Source organism: Paramormyrops kingsleyae, chromosome 24, assembly GCF_048594095.1.
Source record: "Paramormyrops kingsleyae isolate MSU_618 chromosome 24, PKINGS_0.4, whole genome shotgun sequence".
NCBI lineage: Eukaryota > Metazoa > Chordata > Actinopteri > Osteoglossiformes > Mormyridae > Paramormyrops > Paramormyrops kingsleyae.
In genome coordinates, this window is record NC_132820.1 from 16700611 (window position 1) to 16719459 (window position 18849).

The 18849-nt window shown below is 48.9% G+C and overlaps 2 protein-coding genes and 1 non-coding gene across 8 annotated transcripts in view; 2 read left to right on the forward strand and 1 right to left on the reverse strand.

Moving 5' to 3' along the window:
* Positions 1-6946, forward strand: part of LOC111834609 (glypican-6-like) — a 28876-nt gene extending 21930 nt beyond the window's left edge. For 3 of the 6 annotated variants that reach the window (XM_072706315.1, XM_023794099.2, XM_072706314.1), the window contains exons 6-9: positions 791-937; positions 1286-1410; positions 1532-1713; positions 2207-6946. In XM_072706315.1, the coding sequence (XP_072562416.1) occupies positions 791-937; positions 1286-1410; positions 1532-1713; positions 2207-2445 (693 nt within the window). In that variant the 3' untranslated portion in view covers positions 2446-6946. The remainder of the gene's footprint in view (positions 1-790; positions 938-1285; positions 1411-1531; positions 1714-2206) is intronic. The other 3 variants (XM_023794102.2, XM_072706313.1, XM_023794105.2) reach the window with 3 other exon arrangements.
* trnaf-gaa (transfer RNA phenylalanine (anticodon GAA)) lies at positions 5304-5376 on the reverse strand. The gene has a single exon. It is a non-coding gene; the product is annotated as a tRNA-Phe (tRNA).
* Positions 6947-8813: 1867 nt separating the features above from the next.
* LOC111834604 (muscleblind-like protein 3) overlaps positions 8814-18849 on the forward strand; it is a 28053-nt gene continuing 18017 nt past the window's right edge. The window contains exons 1-3 of the mRNA XM_072706543.1: positions 8814-9146; positions 15399-15567; positions 15688-16152. Of these exons, the coding sequence (XP_072562644.1) occupies positions 15979-16152 (174 nt within the window). The 5' untranslated portion in view covers positions 8814-9146; positions 15399-15567; positions 15688-15978. The remainder of the gene's footprint in view (positions 9147-15398; positions 15568-15687; positions 16153-18849) is intronic.

Genomic DNA, 18849 nt, shown 5'->3' on the forward strand with positions numbered 1-18849 from the left:
CTACTTATAGCCTTTCCTCCCATTTATCATTATTTAACAGAACTTTTTTGCTTGACTGCTTGCCTAGAAATTGTGCCATACATATTGTTTGTTTACTATGCTTTTGCCGCTTGTGAGGGTCAACTCATTGGCACCTCTGTCCTAGATACAGAGGGTGTGTCCGAATTAGCATACTTGTTTGCTATCTAGTATGTGAAATATAGTATGCGACATGAGCAGTATGCTTGAATCCTAAGTATGGCTGAGACACAGTAGGTGAATGGTACCCAGATGATGTACTACATTCTATGAAATTCCAAAGTGTGCAATCAGTGGATGTTTTGCTATCCTATAAGGCAGCTGAAGCAGTAACCAGAGATGAAAGGACATTCCTCACTCTGAAATTTTTGTCCAAATGGCGTAGGGGGTGCCATCTCTGTACTCATTTAAGTAGAGAACAGTAACCACGTATATGTGTTGCCTCAAAAATATATTTTTCCCTGGTAGTTTTTAACTTTCATGTGGGTCAAGTTATGACATTGATAAACTGTGGGTCCGGTAAGATGTAAGATCCGACTGCAGTGCGTCCAAATGCATGCACGCTGTTCTTATGCACGCATGTGGTTTGTACTGCATCACGGCTGAGCAGTAGGATTCTCACAAAGTTCAGTACCCACTGTGTAAGTGTGCATTTTCAGACGCACCCAGATTGTTTGTTGACTCTTGTGATGGACCATGTGACGTAAATGGACCAGTCACTGCACATGCTGCTTCCAACATTACCCGGTCCCCCCCCATGTCCATTTCCCAGGTATTCCAGGGGTGTGGCCAGCCCAAGCTGGCCAGAGACTTGCGCTCCCGACGTTCCATCAAGGAGGGCGGCTTTACCGGCAGATTCCGGCCCTACAGCCCGGACACCCGGCCCACCACTGCAGCCGGCACCAGCCTCGACAGACTGGTAGGGCCACGAATCCAGAATGTCTCCATCCAACTTGTGGTGTGCATGGTAACCCAGTGTAGCTGAGTGGTGTATGCGCTCATGGGGGTTTTACTTGCACCAAAATGTTCTAACGGCAGAAGGAAAAATGATTAGTTCAGAGATAACCAATCAGATTGTAGAGGAGGTGGGAGCAAGACGTCTGATTGTTGGCTTTCTCCACAATGACTGATTATCTGGAGCCGTCCGTCCTCTTCTCTCCTTTCCTCTCTTGTACATTCTCATCTACATTCTCTTCTCTTCTTCAGGCTCCTTTGAACTTTCTCTTCATCATTCTCTCGTAATTCTTATCTCCCTCTGTGTCTTTAGGTGACGGATGTGAAGAAGAAGCTGAGGACTGCAAAAAAGTTCTGGTCCACTCTGCCCGAGACCGTGTGCTCAGGGGACTGGGTCGGCAAGGCTGAAGAGTGCTGGAACGGTACCGCCAAGAGCAGGTGAGGGGCGCTCTTCAGGGGGTGCCCTGTAGGGGACGCTCTGGCTCGCCTTCTATAGCTACCTTTCATACACCTTTATAAAGGCAGCAGCTGAGTGAATGTTCCTCCCCCTGTTGTTCAGGTATGAATCGGTTGTGGCAGGAATTGGCTTGGCCAATCAGGTATCGAACCCAGATGTGGAAGTGGACATCACAAAGCCAGACATAGGGATTCGGCGTCAGATCGCTGTGCTGAAGGAAATGACCAGTCGTCTGAAGGCAGCGCACAGCGGCAACGACATCGCCGTCGACGTCGGTGAGGGAGGTGCGGAAATATCCTCACACATGTCAGATAATGGGCAGGATTTAGCCTTACCTGTGTTATGGCTGGTGGGTGGGATTTAGCCTGTCCCATGTGATGGGCAGTGGGCAGGGTTTAGTCTTGGCTGTGTTAGATCCAGTGGGCATGTTGTATTTATAGCTGTGTGACAGTCAGTGGTCAGGGTTTAAACATACCTGTGAGATTAGCCCTACCCATGTGACAGGAAGTGGATGAGGTTTAGTCATACCCATGTGACAGGAAGTGGATGAGGTTTAGTCATACCCATGTGACAGGAAGTGGATGAGGTTTAGTCATACCCATGTGACAGGAAGTGGATGATGTTTAGCCATACCCATGTGACTGGTAGTGGGCGGGGTTTAGCCGTACCTGTGTGATGGGCACTGGACAAGGTATCCCCAAACATCTGATTGACTGACAGTGTGTTTGGTGTGTCTGGTGTGTCTCTGTCCTGTTGTCCCTGGTATCGGCCCCTCAGCAGGCGAGGACGGCAGCGGCGAGAGCGGCAGCGGGTGTGACCCACTGTCCTGCAAAGAGGACCGGGACATTTTCTTCTCCACGCCACACCTCGAAAAGACCCGAGAGTCCGGAAGCCCCCGTAGGAATGAGGAGAAGGATGTGCGGCAATCGAGCGGGGCGCGCCCCATGGGCCCAGGTGGAGCCGTTCTGGTTCTGCTGGGTTGTGTGTCAGCTCTGCTGGCAGCCCATAGGAGATAAGGCCGGGAGGAGGAGGAGCGAGCGAGAGAGCGAGGAGACGTCAGACTGCCTGCAGAGCATAGGGAGCCGGCTGCTCCTGCGTGTCACGGCCTCCCCCCTCCCCTCCTCACCTCCCTGGAAGGACGCTAGTGCACAGCAAGGCCATTTTTAAACTCCCCTCACTCCCCTCCATTGACTCGTCTCATTTCCCTTCACCACCTGTGCTTGATGTCAGACACCTTGTTTTTAATGCGTGGCTCTGAGTGCCTGTGAGGGGGGGTACACAGCGAAATCCCATAACCATCACACCCAGTGACAGGGGCTGTGGGTGTGTGCGAGAGCACGGGCCGCCTGACTCCCTGGGCACAGTAATAGGCTTTACTTTCACATGTTTATACACGTAGATTTATAGCCAGAGAGGATTTTTCAGATTTTTTTTTTTTTTGCAGGAAATGCCTGAGTTCTGGTTTTAGCTGACAGTGTCTGTCAGAGTTGGAAGGATAGGGAGTGTGTCAGGCGGGTGGGTGTGTCTGATCCCGGAACAGCCACACTGGCGTAGAGTCCTGTGGCGTGGGTGGGGGGGGTTTGTTATGGAAGGTCCATGGAGTGGTCTTTCTCTGAGAAATGATATCCCTCACCTACAGTAAGGAGCAGCTTGTCCAATATCAAGCTTTGCACAAAGGAAAAGCAATATAGCCTCAATCATGGTGACCAGGAACAATTAAAAGCCACACAGTCAGGTTTTTATAAGTTGTTTTTATTCTATATAATTATGGTACTGTTTTTAAAAAATATATATTTCCTCCATCTGCAGAAGCGTATGTTGCTGAGGTTGCTGTACGGATGTGCTTTCCTAAGGTTCATCTTTTTCTGTGTACCTTAAGAGCAAGTCCATGCAGATCAGCTGTTTGGGTGAATCTATACAAGCGAGTCGTCAGGAATGTCCCCAAGGGTCTGTAAGGTTTGCGTCCCCTCCTCGTACAGGAGCCGTGTCCATGCTGTGGCCCTACGTGTGCTTTTTGTAGCCGTGTTTCCTGCTGTACCCCGCCAGACTATGCACTGCAGCTTCAGGATATCGTATCTTTACTCCTACCCTTGAAGCAGCGGTTTCAGGTGCCTGTTGATGAGTGACGTGACCTACATATCCGGATTTGCACGGAACCTTAGTTTTAGATGACCCATAAATTTCGTCAGTGCCAGAACGCGTACTGTCAACGCAGTAATTTTATTTTTTTTTTCCCTTCACCGAATTGCCTTAAAATATACAGTTTGAGTTGTGACCCTTTCACCTAACGTGTGATTTAGAGCCTAAGTGCTGGTTGTGGAGACGGAATCACACGTCGAACAGGCGGTGAAACATGGTCCGATAATCCGTCACGCCCTGGATCGGGTCCCTGTGCGCCTTGGATCAGGGCCACGGCGCCCTGCTCCCTGCGGAATGCGACATTTTTTGGAATATGCGTAAATGTGTGGCTGTTTTAACCCTGAAGCGCCGTAGGAGTCTCAGCGTTCAGCCAGAAATAGCATGTGGAAAGTAGCACAGTCTCTCTCAGGGGCCCTCGTACATGCCCTATCTCTCGAAGCCTTTTAAAACATGCGTTTGTCATATTCTGTAGGCTTTCAAAGAAAATGTACCTTAAAATTAGAGGAAATTAGTTACCAAACCATCTAGATACTATGAAACAATTATTTACGTTTTACACAATGTTATCAAGTGTTTAGCCAACTGTGAGGTACAATTGATTAAATGACTTTATTAATATATATGTTTAGGGGTTGGACTAGGGGGGATTAAATCCCTTTCAAAAAGCAGTTGACTGTGGTGGGGGTTGGCACCATTAATCATGCACTCCAGTCTACCCCAGGATAAATCCATGTTAATTCTGAAATGCAGATGGCGCCCCCTGTAGCTCACAAAAAGAATCCCATATGACAGGCTGAAAACGGTGGAGGTCAGGGGAGAAATGACATCATTTGAAGCAAATAAGATGTATGGATAATGTTAATGGTGTACAAAACAGGAATCTAGCTGGTTGCTTCTTACAGTAGCTCGATGTGTACTACATTTTGTCCTGTTTAAGGTTACTTAAATATGTTAACGGCGTCTTCAATCTCATTGCTGCTGTTCCTTTTCATTAATGTAACTGCATTGCAACGTGGCCGGGGAGCCAGACCTTGTAATCAGTAAAATCACATTATACAGATGGAAATCCATTTTGGGGGAAGAGGCAGTTTGTCTTCCTTTGCAGGTCATATGCAAATGCGGAGTCCTCTATGGATCCTCTCAGATAGCTGGGACTGCCAAAAGCTAAAATGGGTGTTAAATTAAACCTGTTAATTACGGCAGGCGTGGACGGTTATACTTACCCAAGCGCTTTTCATACGCAAAGCTGACTTTTGAGTGACTGAACAAACCTCTTTTTAAAACTATTCCAGTAATTTTATTAACGAAACGTCCTCCTTAAAGAAGAGATCATGAAAACATCAAATCCCTCCGCAGGGGAACAACTGAGCACATATACGTTAATGAAACCGTGCACGATCTTCCTAAAATAAAGACATAATACATTTCAAGTCGTGGACTGGTTCTATACTTGCATTTCAAAGTACGGTCTTGGATTTAGGTATGACGTTAATTTATTGCTGCGAGTATTCGTACTGAAAAGTAATTATGAATCAATTTAAACTAAGACGTATTAAATTTTGACAATGTAGTTACTCATATGATCTATAGGAGCACGCCGCCCGATCTGGCTAAGTTCTGTCCGGCTGTCGTAATATGTGACAGTAATTCGGCGGTATTTTGCAACAAACTTTAAAATCGTGAGATTAGCGATCATATATGAATAAAAAATTATATTCCTCAACGAATGACAAAATGCCGAAACCCGGGATCGAACCAGGGACCTTTAGATCTTCAGTCTAACGCTCTCCCAACTGAGCTATTTCGGCGGCTTGGGGAAAAATTTCACCCCCCGGAAGCAGATTGTATACATCACGGAAACGCCTATAAAATGTTACATAATATTAATTTACGAAATACATATATATATGACGTCAACTTTAAAACGTAATTAAGTATGCTGATATTTTATACCGCTATAACTCCTGTAAATAATAGTTAAATCCAACGAGGGTGCCCTGAGCTTGCTTAACGTTTAAGGTTAGATTTAGATCTGGTTAATGTGGGGGTTAAGGTTAAACCTGGTTAATTAATGTGTAAGGTTAAGGTTAGACCTGCTTAATGTGGAGGATTAGGGGTAACTAAAATAACTTCTTTGTTCCAATTTACTCCTAAAAATTAAAAATATATAACTGCACAATTACCCATATAACCGAAAGGTTCAATTTCACAAGACCACTTTCTTAATACAAGAATTGCAAAACATGCTAAATAAATTCAAAGGAATAAAGTAAAAATTAAGAGTGTGACGAGAGCTATCGCAGTAAAAAGCACATTTCTTCCTTTTCAAACAGGCCTACTCTAGAGGAAAAGTACACAGAAAAGCACCAGTTCAGCTCAACTACATTTGCAGGGTAAATGCCGGCTGTTATTTCCCACCTCTGGAATTCAGATCAGTGGGTCACAGAGGTTCATAACAGAGTTTATCCCTGCAGCAGAACGGGGAAGCGAGCAGCAATAACACGCCGTCACAGACACGTGTCCCCCGCCTCACGCGCATCCCGTTTGCTGTGTGGTTCTCTGTCGGTCGGTAGGTCTTTTAGGAAAATACTAAGAGCGGGTTCAGTTCCCAGCAAACACTGTGATTTTTCCCTAATAGACAGTACTTTGTTCAAGGAACATATTCAGCTGCATAACTGGTTAAAGTGCTCTCCCCACCGGAGCGGTAATAGTTCTGTGCTCTTGGTTCAGTCATTCTAATGGTACAGGTTAGTAAATACATTATGAACAACGAATACATGTGCAGCAACTAAGCACTTAACCATATGAAAGATTTGTTTTTGGTCAAATACATGTTTTCTACTTTATTGTCACTGCGTTAGAACCTGCTGGGCGTATTTTTGATTCATGCTGTCGCAAGAGTAGGCTCGGCGTCACTTCATGGCTCGGCGACACTGCCATCTACTGGTTATCCTCTGAAACTGCATGTGTTTATTTCAGTCCGCTGCGCCGCCCAGCCATGATCAGTGACTGCTGATCCGAAGGGGTCAATGCTGAGAAGAAAGGAGCGCTCAGCTGGGTACAGCCTGGCCTGGCCACCTGCCCACTCCAGGACCTTCACGCGCTAAAGGTCATTTATACATCCATTCACGTGATCACCCATGGATTTGAAAAGGAAACGTGGAATCGCCGCGAAACATTCACGAAGCTGCATAATTTACACCAGAAAGTCTGGATTCCACAAACAGAGGGTGCTTGGATGTCACATGGGGCGTGAATGCGAGCTGCAGGGATCCCATGTTCAGTGCCTTTCTGTTTACACTTGACTTGATCTGTATTTTGTATTTTCACCTTCATGTTTTTCCGTGCCGTATTAAATATGCCTGATACATTTTAAAAGTCATTGCATTTGTTAATAAAATGTAACATGCTCCTAATCTCAGCAACTGGATACTGGAAAAAGAATGATCAGGGAGAGGAGTGATATAATTTTTTATACGAATCATGGTGATAACATCAGTAACTGAAATGGTACTTACAGCATAGTGCAGTCATATGCAACGTACTCACACACACACACACACACACACACCAGCTGTGAATCATAAGACTGCCCTTTTAATAACCGGGAAGTTACAATGGCCATCCGCAGTCTGCTGTGTGACAGTGACACCGACACACAGTCTGCATGCCTTTTAATATTTACTGGAGGTGGTGATATTTATCAAAATGGCGGCTCTAGGTGTACTTAGTAGTGATTTTTTATGCCACACACGCAGCTGTCACCTCTCTGATGTCAGTAAAAACACCAGAGGATGTGGCACTGCCACATCCTTACCGGGGGCCACAATTCCATGGATAAATAAAGAAAATTAACAAGAATCAGAGATTAAAAACCTTCATTTAGACACAAATGTCTTATTTCAGTTTCAATAAATACTTGAATTTGTATTTTTGAACTTTAGCTGAAAAGGCAAGTATGGAGAGATTTTGGTAATTTTTTTTAGTCATATAACCCAGTACAGACACCCAGTGACTTTTCCAGAATTCTTCATTTTTGCCAAAGTTGGATCATCACCATGTTTTATATAAATTTCATCTCCAGTAGCACCCGGGGAAAATGAGGCAATTCTGCAGAAGATGGACATCCAGCAATTTCATTACAATTGCTACAGAAAACTCGGTATTCATACATTTTTTTGTGGCTTGTGGGGACACAACTGGGAACACTTTGGTATCTTGCCCTATCTTGCTATCTCCTCTGGCCTTTCCTAAGAATTTGACAGTTTACAGACACTAATCGACAGTTAGCACTGAATAACATGCTAGCATATTCTGCTTAGCGTCAGTGCCTGATTGTGAGGCACTGGATAACAGACACTAATCGACAGTTAGCACTGAATAACATGCTAGCATATTCTGCTTAGCGTCAGTGCCTGATTGTAAGGCACTGGGTAACAGCTTAACCGGGAGAAATAAACCAACAATAGTGGAAACTGAGAAGGCCGCTGTCCACCGCTGGCTGTGAGGGTCACTGCTGTGATGGTGCCTGATGATTGGGACTTTGTGCTGTGCTGGGGACCTTCAGATATCAAGATGAATGCTCCGCACAGATAGATCCCTGCGTTTCTCCATTTCATCAGATTCAGTGTGCCGTGAATCAAAGTATTTAAAATTGCTCTGCGCTGACTGACTGCAATAAATATAATTCATTTTTCTTTTACAATAGAACTAATACAATTTTAATCTCAAATATTCAATATAAATATCCGTCTTTTGAATTACATTACTACTGAAAAGGTTTTGATGTAAAGGTTTGCGAGGATTTCATTTTTTCTCATTTCTCTAGCGCATAATAATGCATATTTCAAGTAGCGTTTCTTAACTGCAGCTGGTAGTGCGTCAGGGTTATTGAAGTGATCCCGGAACAGTGCTTGTCCTCAGATTACCTTATGCTAATCATGACTTACACACACCGTAGTATTAAAAAATGATCTTAGAAATAGAGCAAATAACATAAACCTTTTCTGTTTATTACTGCCAATATGGTCTACAGTTGATCTATAAAATCGGATTTCGAATCAAGTTATATGTTCAAAGTCTTGGCTTAGCTGTCATGCAGAAGTTTAAAAAAAAAAACAATGGTAAGACCTGAAAATAAGTATTAATGAGGGCATGTCGTAGAGTCGTGCCTGCGACACACGCATCGTGCCGCAGGGGGTTTGCGGTGCCCTGCGTTCCGACTTCGGAAGCCCTGAACGCCCAGCCCGCTCCGTTCGGCCGCCTTTCGGCCGCCGAGTCTCCGCCTTCCAGCCACGACTCCACCCGAGAGGAAACGAGGCTCTGGGATTCCCCTAAGATGGAGGCGAGGCGCGGCGCGGCTCTGCGCAGCGGCGGTTGGGGACTGTAAAGCGACGCTGTCTTGCCGACCCTCCTTCTCTCCCGATCCCCACCGCGGAAGCTGCTCGCCGTCAGCCGGTTCCCCTGCGCCGGAGCGTCGCGGCGCTCCAGCTTTCGTCGGCGTCTTCGTTTTCAGACCATCGCAGCGAGATGCGGAGGCGCGCCTGCCAGCCCGGAAAGTGAACTCGGCGGCTCCCAGGTAGGGGGGCGCGTCGGCCGCTCGGGGCGCATGTGGGGGCCGGCCTCCGACTCCAGCTCCGGGATCCCGTTTTCCAAGTCGGACTGCGGGATCTTTAAATGTAGCACAACAGGTTGGATGCGCCTAGGCTTCTTGCCTTGTCGGCGGTTATTTACGCGCTGTAACCGGGACTGGGATGGGTGGGACCGGTGGGGTTAAGCTGATGACCGCCGTACTGCCGAGACACTCGCCGGACCCCCCCCCCCCCACTCCTGCGCCACATATTTAGGGTGAAACGCACTTTGCTCCGCGGGAGGACAGGTGGGTGTATGCGGGTGGGTGTGTGCGCGTCATCGGGATGCGGTGTGGATACAGTAAGCATTCAGACGGGCATTTGCTCGGTGTGTCACCGTGTGTATCCGGAGGATCGTGACCGTCGGTAATGTGATATAATCGTGCCGAGCTCTGGCTGTGTTTTACTGTGACTTCCAGGAGTAATGCCTTCAAACCGTGTGATGTAACTGCGCCGGGCGGTGTCGTGATGCTTGTGGGTGTGCAGCAGGGTGGCGTCTGAAGCCGATCCGCTGGTTTTTTTAAATTTAAATAACGTTTATATATGAAATGCAGAAGTGCCCATGACGGCTGTCACGGCATCGCAGTGCTGCTGTATATGCTGACCTCTCTCACTAACCCTGCCCCCTCCCGGACTGTGCTGATCGCCGGGCTGCCGCCTTGCTGTGGTCCTGTTCCTGACCCCCTCTGCAGTTAGACCCACATTCGGCTGTAAGATGGCCCGTTTTGGTACCCGGTTCTGCACACTGGAAGCCGGCTGTCCAGAAGGGGCACATGCGTGCCGGCAGACCCCATGTGGGATGCGCGGCTGGATTCCCGAAGTGGCGCGAACGGGACCGGCTGCTTGGCCCGGTTTAGCGGGCTCCGATCGCGCTGTCCGTGACGGTGCCGCAGTGACCGGTGGGCAAAAGACGGAGGAACCACAGCCAGAGATTAGATGATGATGATTCATCCCCCACCCCCTGAAGTCAGGGCCTCGCTTCGCCGTTTTCCACAAAGATGCTCTTATCATCTTGTATATATGTAACACATCTCCATCTACTGCCTTTGAAGGGATCGCTCAGATACCATGGCTTTGCTTTTTGTACTAAACTGCGTGTGCAGATCGGGGGCTCGCGCTTACCTTTAAATGACGTTATGGCTTTTTGTGCTAGGCGTGCTTGTTCAGACTTATGAAAGTTGAAATGTTTAACGTGTTTAAGTAAGGAGTCTTTGTGTCTGAAAATGAACGCTTTGGGAACCCCTGATATGATCTGCTGTTCTAGTTACTGGCTCGATGATCTAATTATACGGTAATATTTCCTATGGACGTCCCATTTATACATTTATGAAATGATGACATTAGTTAGGGAACTCTGGCCTAACAGGGAGTGAGACGAATGAGAGACAGGTGATTAATATGTTGGAGTAGTGGAAAATCTAGGGTTTAAAGATTATATATACATATACACATATTTCCAGGGTTGCCAACTTTGGTCAGTTGACTCGCGTGAGTCAAGTCACACATTTACATATAGGCCTACATAAGAGTTTTATTATCTTGTAAATAGTCTATACGGATTGTAAACTACCCCAACGCTTCTGATGTAGTTAATTTTAGGTTTATAATAGAATAATATGGATATGCCGTAAGATTCCTTGCCTGAGAGTTGGCAACCCTGCATTTCTGAGGACGAGTCACTTGCGGCTGGCTGTAGATTAATCGGGCGCCCCGCTTTCCCGGCGTACGGATCGTCCCCCCCCCGCCCCAGATAAGTGTCCAGCGACGTGGCATCGATCCTGCTTCCGATTAATGGGAGATGACGGGAACGTGTGTCCGGAGGGGGGAGCCGGTGACACTGCGTGGCCGTCTTGCGGATAATAACCGTGGGGATGTTTAGGGCTCCCTGCCAAAAGCCGCGTCTGATTGCACATCGAGCCGCACGTTCACGTCCTGCGCTGCCACGAACCGCGGACTTTGCACCCGTCCCGCCGTGCTCGGACTTCATTAAATGATAATGTTAGATAAAATGCAGCGGATTAGTTCGATATGTTGTCTTTGTGAATAGAGGAGCACCCACGTTTGGTTGCGCGTGTTTAAAAATTACAGCGCAGATTTGTAATTATGGGAATAGTTGATTTATAGCATTCGAGCCGCTATTACGTGATAAATCCTGATAGATGTCCATTATAGATTGAAGCGGTAAGTTTCAGAAAATGCAGAGATATAAATACGGTTAAGTGGCAGGATGCATTTCAGTAACGGCGCGGTGCGTTTTATTTAGCCTTTCAGAAAGACTCCTGTAATACCACACTGCTGGGTAGCATTTCACTGCGTTGTAGATCACGCTGCATATCCGAATGCCTCCCATTAAACCCCGACGATGAAGCCGCCTTTCTGCCTAACCTTAAGTGGTGCGCAGATGTTAATAGGGGACTGTCACTCTTATGAAGGGGGAGGAGCTTAAACGCCAATGCCTGACTTCCTGTTGCTCTGACCTCATTTCCTGTTTGGTCACTTGGACATGTACCCTGTGTTTGGCTGGCTTTGGTGTCTTCAGTTCTTTCTCTCTCTCTATCTTGGCCTGCTTCCTTCCTTCTGTTACCTGTGTGTTCTTTTTGCCGTATTCCCCTGTGGGACTGAGAGGGGATCCTCTGCTATTCAGACATTTCAGGAGCTCCCCCGATACTCCTCTGCGCTCTGGGGATGCCCTTTTTTCTGTCCGTAACGACTGCAGGGGGCCCGGAGGTGGTAAACAGTCATAATGAGGCCGCTGAGAGTCTCGGCCCGCTAGTTAGCGCTCTCCGATTCGCCCGTGTGGTTTTTCAGAAAGGTGTTTGTTCTCAGACTTGCTTTGGGTCTCTTCTCCTTGGCAGATGCCCGGTTTCCTTTACAGCAGGGATTGCGGTGAAATTCCCAGCCTGCTTGTCAAACATAAATGAGCATAAAGCTCAGATCTATTTACAAAAAATGTTGTACGGTAATAAGAGGGACCCCCCCCCCCCCCCCCCCCCAGTGAAAGTCAGTGCTCAGGTCATAGTGATTTTTGTTTTGTTTTTTCTTTTATGGTGTGATTGAGCAGTGCACTGCTTCACTGCTTGCCTGCCTCCCCCCCCAGCTTACCCAGGCCTCCCCAGGGCCTGCAGGGGTGCCCTCCCCTTGTCCTCCTCCAGTCGGTTTAGCTAAAAGTGACGTCGTCGTTGCTCGATGAGAACGATTTCCAACCAAAAACAGCCTGGGCTGTGACGTTGAGCCCATGGCCCACAGGACGTGTACAAGCCCATGGAAAATACCAGCGACTTCAGCTACAGTGAGATGTTGTTTTTCCACACAGAGATCATTGGTTGGCAAAACTGAAAAAGCAGGTGAAGCGTATACTTCCCCTGTACTTAATCATGACTGATTATAACTCAGGGCATGTTTGCCCTTGTGAAATTAGTGTTTGATTCCCAACCTGCAGATACACGATCAGATTACAGAAGTCTATCTGATCTCCCCTCTCGCGCCGTCTCTTAGCTTTCAGTGCGCTCTCTCATTCTACCCTCTCTGTCATTCAGAATGTCTGTGAGTAAAGGACAGGTGCTGCTTCGTCCAGTACGTCATAGTGACCTGAGACTCTCTCTGCGTCCAGACGGCGAGCAGCCGGCCCGTCCCAAACGCCGCTTCCTCCCCGCCGGTGCGTCACCTTCCCTAAATTGGGCCAGACGCGGACGTGCGGCCTGTTCATTGAAAATTCGGCCAGCTAACCCCGTCGGGAAGAAGAGCGTTCATGCTGCGGCCGGGTGGGAAACGTGCCGCATTACCTGGCTGGGGTTACTGCAGCTGCGCCCTCCCCCCCCCCCCTGCGTTAGCTTAACGCGGGGGCAGTGTTAGCTGCGGGGAGCCACTGTACTGCAGATGTTCCTGAAGGTTGGCTGAGCTGTCGCTGGGGGGCGGGGGCGTCCCGTGAAGCTCGGGGTGCTGTCAGGACGGGGTGGTGCTGCAGAGACGAGTCACACGCACCATCACTCTGACTGTGACTGACTTTGACTCTGGGGTCCCTCTCCACCCCGTCCGTCAGTGGTTCTCTGTCTGCCTGACAGCGGAGGCGGCGCGGCCTCTGATTAAGGTCAGAATTAGAGATGGAAATGTTGACTGAGGGTCTGGCCACAGCACACTAGTGAGTTACGGAAAAGATAACGTGGTATTTTTCCGGGAGGAGGTCGTATGCAAGTTTCTGTTTCAGTAGCGCTGCAATTTGGGTGATCTCTGTAATACTTGTCTGTTTAGAATTTGAAGCAGTGTAATTGTTATGAAAAAGAAATCCTGTTGAAGACAGTGATGTTGAGCTGTAAGTAAGTCGAGTGGATTTCATGCTCGGGGAGAAAATTTTACAGAAGTCTGTTTCCTATTGCTGGGTGTCAGCCACACGGGTTTAAGGCGGGCTTTGAATTCAAGGGATACCTTTAAGAGGCGGGACACCCATCCTGCAGGTCTACCTTAAATGCTTCAGTTCTTGTTATTTATGTAATAAGGAAGGGGGGGGGGGGGCGTGAACAGGCATGTAGGGAGGCAAGATGAAATGGGGGAAGGAGCCAAAAATCCGGAATGCAGTCGGGTGAAAAGTGCCACCCGGTACCCTGGCATTGTTAGGGTTCTGTGACGGGGGGCAGGAGTCCGGGTGGTGCCCCCCAGTCCCATGGACGTGGCGCTGACCCCGCAGTGTCTGTGTCTCTCGAGAGTTTGGCCTGTGACCCCGGGTGACATTTACTCACCCTGCTAGAGCCCGTCAGCGTGCGCTTCGGGCAAATGCAATACCTGGGTTTGTTTTTTTTGCATTTGCATTTATTTTAGTTTTTATACGCATCGATCGTTTATGATGTTAACGTCATTTTTTTTAAATCCCTGGCCTGGACTGACACTCTGGTAGGATGTGTTGGCTCTGCCCCATGTGATGTAACGCCCAATGAGCTGCTCCAGGCTCCCTGTATCCAATGAGGCGTGATGTGAGGTGGGAGGTAGGATGCTCACTCCACTCCCTTTTATTTCCTCCCGTGCGGCGGGAATAACAATGCCTCTGGGTGCTGGTGCCCCCCAAGGAAACCCTCTGGGTAGGTAGGCAGGCTGCTGAGGCCCTACGCAGAATGTGCCCCCCCCCTCCCATATGCCCCCTCTGGTGTCTGATGGTGACGTTTAACCCCCCCCCCACCAGGATGCTGTCACTCCTCTGCTAAGTCTGCTCTCCCTGGGTTTGTTGGGTTTGTGCTTTTGCCTTTTTGACATTACAGTGAGCTGGTATCCCTGCCCTTCTCTCTCTCTCTCTCTCTCTCTCTCTCTCCTTTCTCCTTTTCTTTCTCCTCTCTCCATAGTTTCTGCTCTCTCTCTCTCTCTCTCTCTCTCTCTCTCTCTCTCTCTCTCTCTCATTAGTCCATTCCTTGGCCTGGAACTCCCCATCATCTGCCACCATTCCTCTCGTCTGCCCCGCCTTCCCCCCTCGGCCGCGTCTCCACTCGCTCGCGCTCCTCCCCTCCCCTGGCCGCTGTCTGCTCGCCCCTCCCACCCTTGCTACCCGCCGCGTGTCATGGCCGTCCCTCTCTGGTGACGTGTGGCCTGCATACGGCTCACTGACGCACCAGGAAGGGAGGGGGGGGGGGACACGATGCTCACTCCACTCCCTTTTATTTCCTCCCGTGCGGCGGGAATAACAATGACAGCCAGTCGGAGGAAGGGGGAGAGAGCTGGGCGGTGAGGGAGAGCGCATGCGATGTAACACGCCATCTGATTGGCCATTGCTTTAGCCAGCCTGCTTGTAAGATGCGCAAGGATTGGCTCATGCCGTGCGCCATATAGAGCAGCTGCAGCATGTGCAGCGATGCCCCCTCTTCCTCACCTTATTATTCCTTGATGTCGTTATGATGGCCACAGACATCAGTGAGCTGCAATCATCCAGCGCCCCCTGCTGGGGTGTCTCTGCTGAGAGCCCGGTGCGTCGCTCCCCGGAGTAACAGAGCCAGGTCCGGCCCCCGCCTGCGAGACGCTGTCTGTCTCTTCCCCTGTTCTGCTGATTTCCTACTTTCTCTGTGTTTCTATCATTGCTCCTCTCTCTTTCTCCCTCTCTCTCTCTCTCTTTATAGTTCCCGTCTCGACATCTGCCCTCGTTTCTCTGTGAACTTGCAGGTTTCCTTGCGAGTGACTGAATCGTTTTCTTCAAGGTCTTTTTCCCCCCCCCCCTTTATTTTTAGTCGTTTCCTCCGTCTCAGAATCTGCCGCAGAAGAGGAAACCGGATCAGAAGTAAACGAAGAGGAGGACGGGACTCGAAGGACGAGACGGGCCTTTACTGGGAGAGGGAGAGGCGGGGCAGCGTGAGCAGGAGACTCTGCGCCTCTGTCCCCCCCCGGACACTCACAGTGGTGAGTTTTGCCTGGAGGAGGGGGGGTTTGACTATCTCAGCAGTATTAAAGGTGGGGGGGCAGTGGGAGTGCCCTCGTGACACACCACTACCTGACTGCGTGTTGTCACTTCCTCTGAAGGGTAGCCGTGTCCCCGTTTGACCCTCCCCCCAAAATGGCAGAGTGACTCCACCTCCCATCCTCACATCCTGCGTGTCATTCATCAGCTGACCTCGCTGGGACGAGCCGTTTCGGCAGGGGGGTGGCGGCCTGTGGAGGACCGCCTCTAAACACCTCTCGGCCGCGACTAGGAGCTGTTTGGCAGGTCTGAGCGGACGGGCCGGCCCGTGCCTGGGCTCAGCGAGGGGCCGATCCACCTTCCATCTCGGACCTCGGGCCACGGTCGCTCCCCGGAGCGTCCCGGGCGCCGCTATGGCCATCAATGTGGCCATGGGCCGCGACACCAAGTGGCTGACCCTGGAGGTCTGCCGGGAGTTCCAGCGCGGCACATGCTGCCGGTCCGACACTGAGTGCAAGTTCGCCCACCCCTCCCGCAGCTGCCACGTGGACAACGGGCGCGTCATCGCCTGCTTCGACTCGCTTAAGGTAAGCAGCCCCCCCCCCCACAGCATCGCCTCACTAATCGACTCAGAGAGCAACAACTGCATAATGGATAATTACCATTTTTGTAATTAAGCAATTAATGATTAACCATTTTGTAATTGAGCATTTGATTATTAACATTTTTGTAATTAGTAATTGAGCAGTACATACTTAGTAGGATAGTAATTAGTAAAGGAGGAGTTGATTAGTATTTTTGTAATTAGTAATCTAGGAGGTCATAATCAGCATTTTAATAACTAGTAATTGAACAGCTGAGAATTGGTATTTTAGTGACTGTATTTTTAGTAATTAGAAATTGAACTTGGTAATTGCTCTCTTGAGGTAATTCGGTCTTGCAGTGCTTCAGTACTTTCTTTATTGTCATTAAAAATGTCAACGCACCCGGTTTTCTCACAAACTCCCCGGAGCTGCCAGCGTCCCAGTTTGAGGCCGAACTCGCTGCCCCCCCATCAGCTCGCCTCGCGAGAGGTCAGGCTTGCTGATGTGCCGGCGGATCTGATTAATAGATCTGGCCCCCCACCCCAGCTCGATGAGCATGAAATCGCTACCAGTGCTGTGATTGGCTGCACCGGGGGTGTTGTCGATGGCGTGGGATCGATGCCCCGCCTGAGGTGAATCCCCCGCTTTTAATTCCCGCATCACCCCGGAAGGAGATGTGGACAAGAGTGAAAGAGGAGCAGGAGCTGAGGTGGGGGGGGGGTGGGGACTGGCTGACATGATAGCGATGAGCCCTGCAGTCCTGACGGCGGGGGCCCTGTCAGGGAGGTAAAGGGCCGGGGGCCTCACTGTCCCCCTTGAGTGCTGCCATCTCCTCCCACCCACAGTGTCGTCATTAGCGTTAGCAATGGAGCCACAGTCCACACAAACATCGTATGAATCGCCGGCTCTTTCTGTCACCCGGGACTCTGCCTGTGACCCTGAGCCGGTTGACTAGAGGTCAGTTTTAAACTGTGCCCAATCCCCCCCCCACCCCAGTACCAGCCTCCTACTGAAATTGTGCTGATTCATTTACTCAGCGGATTTCCAAGCAACATCTTGCCCATCTCATACGATGCATTCGCCCGCGTTGCCAGGCGTCACGCTGTAGGATGTATGACATTTTGCTGAAAGACCTGGGGGGTGGGGGGGGGGGAGTTGTAGGTTTGCATGTGCTACAGAAAGGTGCCTTTTTCAGGATGGTTTTACTCTGCCTGGTGTTGCCGTTAGTGATGACAGAAGCTGACTGTCGACTCGGTTCTGCGTCCAGCTGTTCGCACCCCCTGGGGCAGTACCTGCTTCCTCATTGGCCGCCCGGCTGACGCAGGTGCGGCAGGTGCCGAGTGACAGACGGCCTTGTGATCGCTCGGTAAGGGTGACGAGAGAGTCCCTCCCACTCAGAGTCATGTCTTTTCCAGCTGCCTGATTTTGAGTCAGTCTAGTGCTGGAGTTTAGGAGAAACCCCCCCCCCCCCCCCCCAACTCGTAAATATGGGGGCCACTGGACAGCCATGAACTCCCAGTGGCTAGAGAGGGTTCCGTCCCTCAGCCTGACCTATAATCGTAAAACAGTGGAACCCGCTTATAGTGATCACGTCTGTCTGGGTGACATTCATCACTATAAGCGGATGATCATTATAACCCATTTTTTTTCCTTTTCCTATGTGTCAGGCAGATTAACATCTAATTGACATTTATATATTCATGAATATAAGGTAATAAAACAGACAGCGTCGCTATCTACAGAATTTTATTGAAAAAATACAGAACAGCTGTTTCAAACACTTTTCAAATTACAATACTGCACAAATTAAATGACTGAACTATGTATAATTCAAATACACTATAATACAGTACAGTATTGTACGTAAAATGAATTACCCACCGTGTGTGAGCCTTACTGTCCTTAGTGTAACTTCCCCATGTTTCGCTGTCGTTCATGGTTTTTGTGTAATTTTTGTGTGTTGTGGGGTCCCTTTAAGGAATAACATAAGGAACAACTTCGTGTCAGTCCGCCTCTCTGCGTTTTCATTCACCGCCACGATTCCTCGGTCTGCTCGACGCTTCAGTACGGTACAATATTGTACATAAAATACAGCTTACTATAGTTTTGCTGATGCATCTCAGTGGCTCGTTTTTGGCAGTTGATCATAAGCGTCGATGAGTCTATATTTGTCATTGAGAGAAAATAACTTTCCTTTTCTTATCCTGTGTAGCATCAGCCTCAGGTAGCTACTGACTGGTTACCGCAAGGCAAAGTAGGCTTATCAAAGTAAAGTGAAAAAAGAAAGGATTAGAATAGTTTTATTTTTTCCGTATGTTGACGTATAAACAGCAGAGTACTCGATTACTATAAGCAAATTATTTAAACAGTGTTTGTATAGGAATGATTCTGTCCCAAGGTTTTTGATGCGTATAACGGTTGATCACTATAACCGTGATCACTATAAGCGATCCACTGTATTTAATATAATATTTCTGCTTCATTAATTATTTAGTAGTAATTATCGCCATTTTGCTTGTTTCCTGAAAGCCGATCATTGCTTGTTCAAACAACATGACCGACGTACCCAGCTTTGCTAAAGGGTACAGTTAGCGTTTTCTCTGGTGGGGGTGAGGTCTCCCCCTTTCTCATCCCTCCATCCCATTTGCAGGGCAGAGGGGGCACCGGCAGAAATGTGCTTGCGGTAGCCTTTCCGTTTCC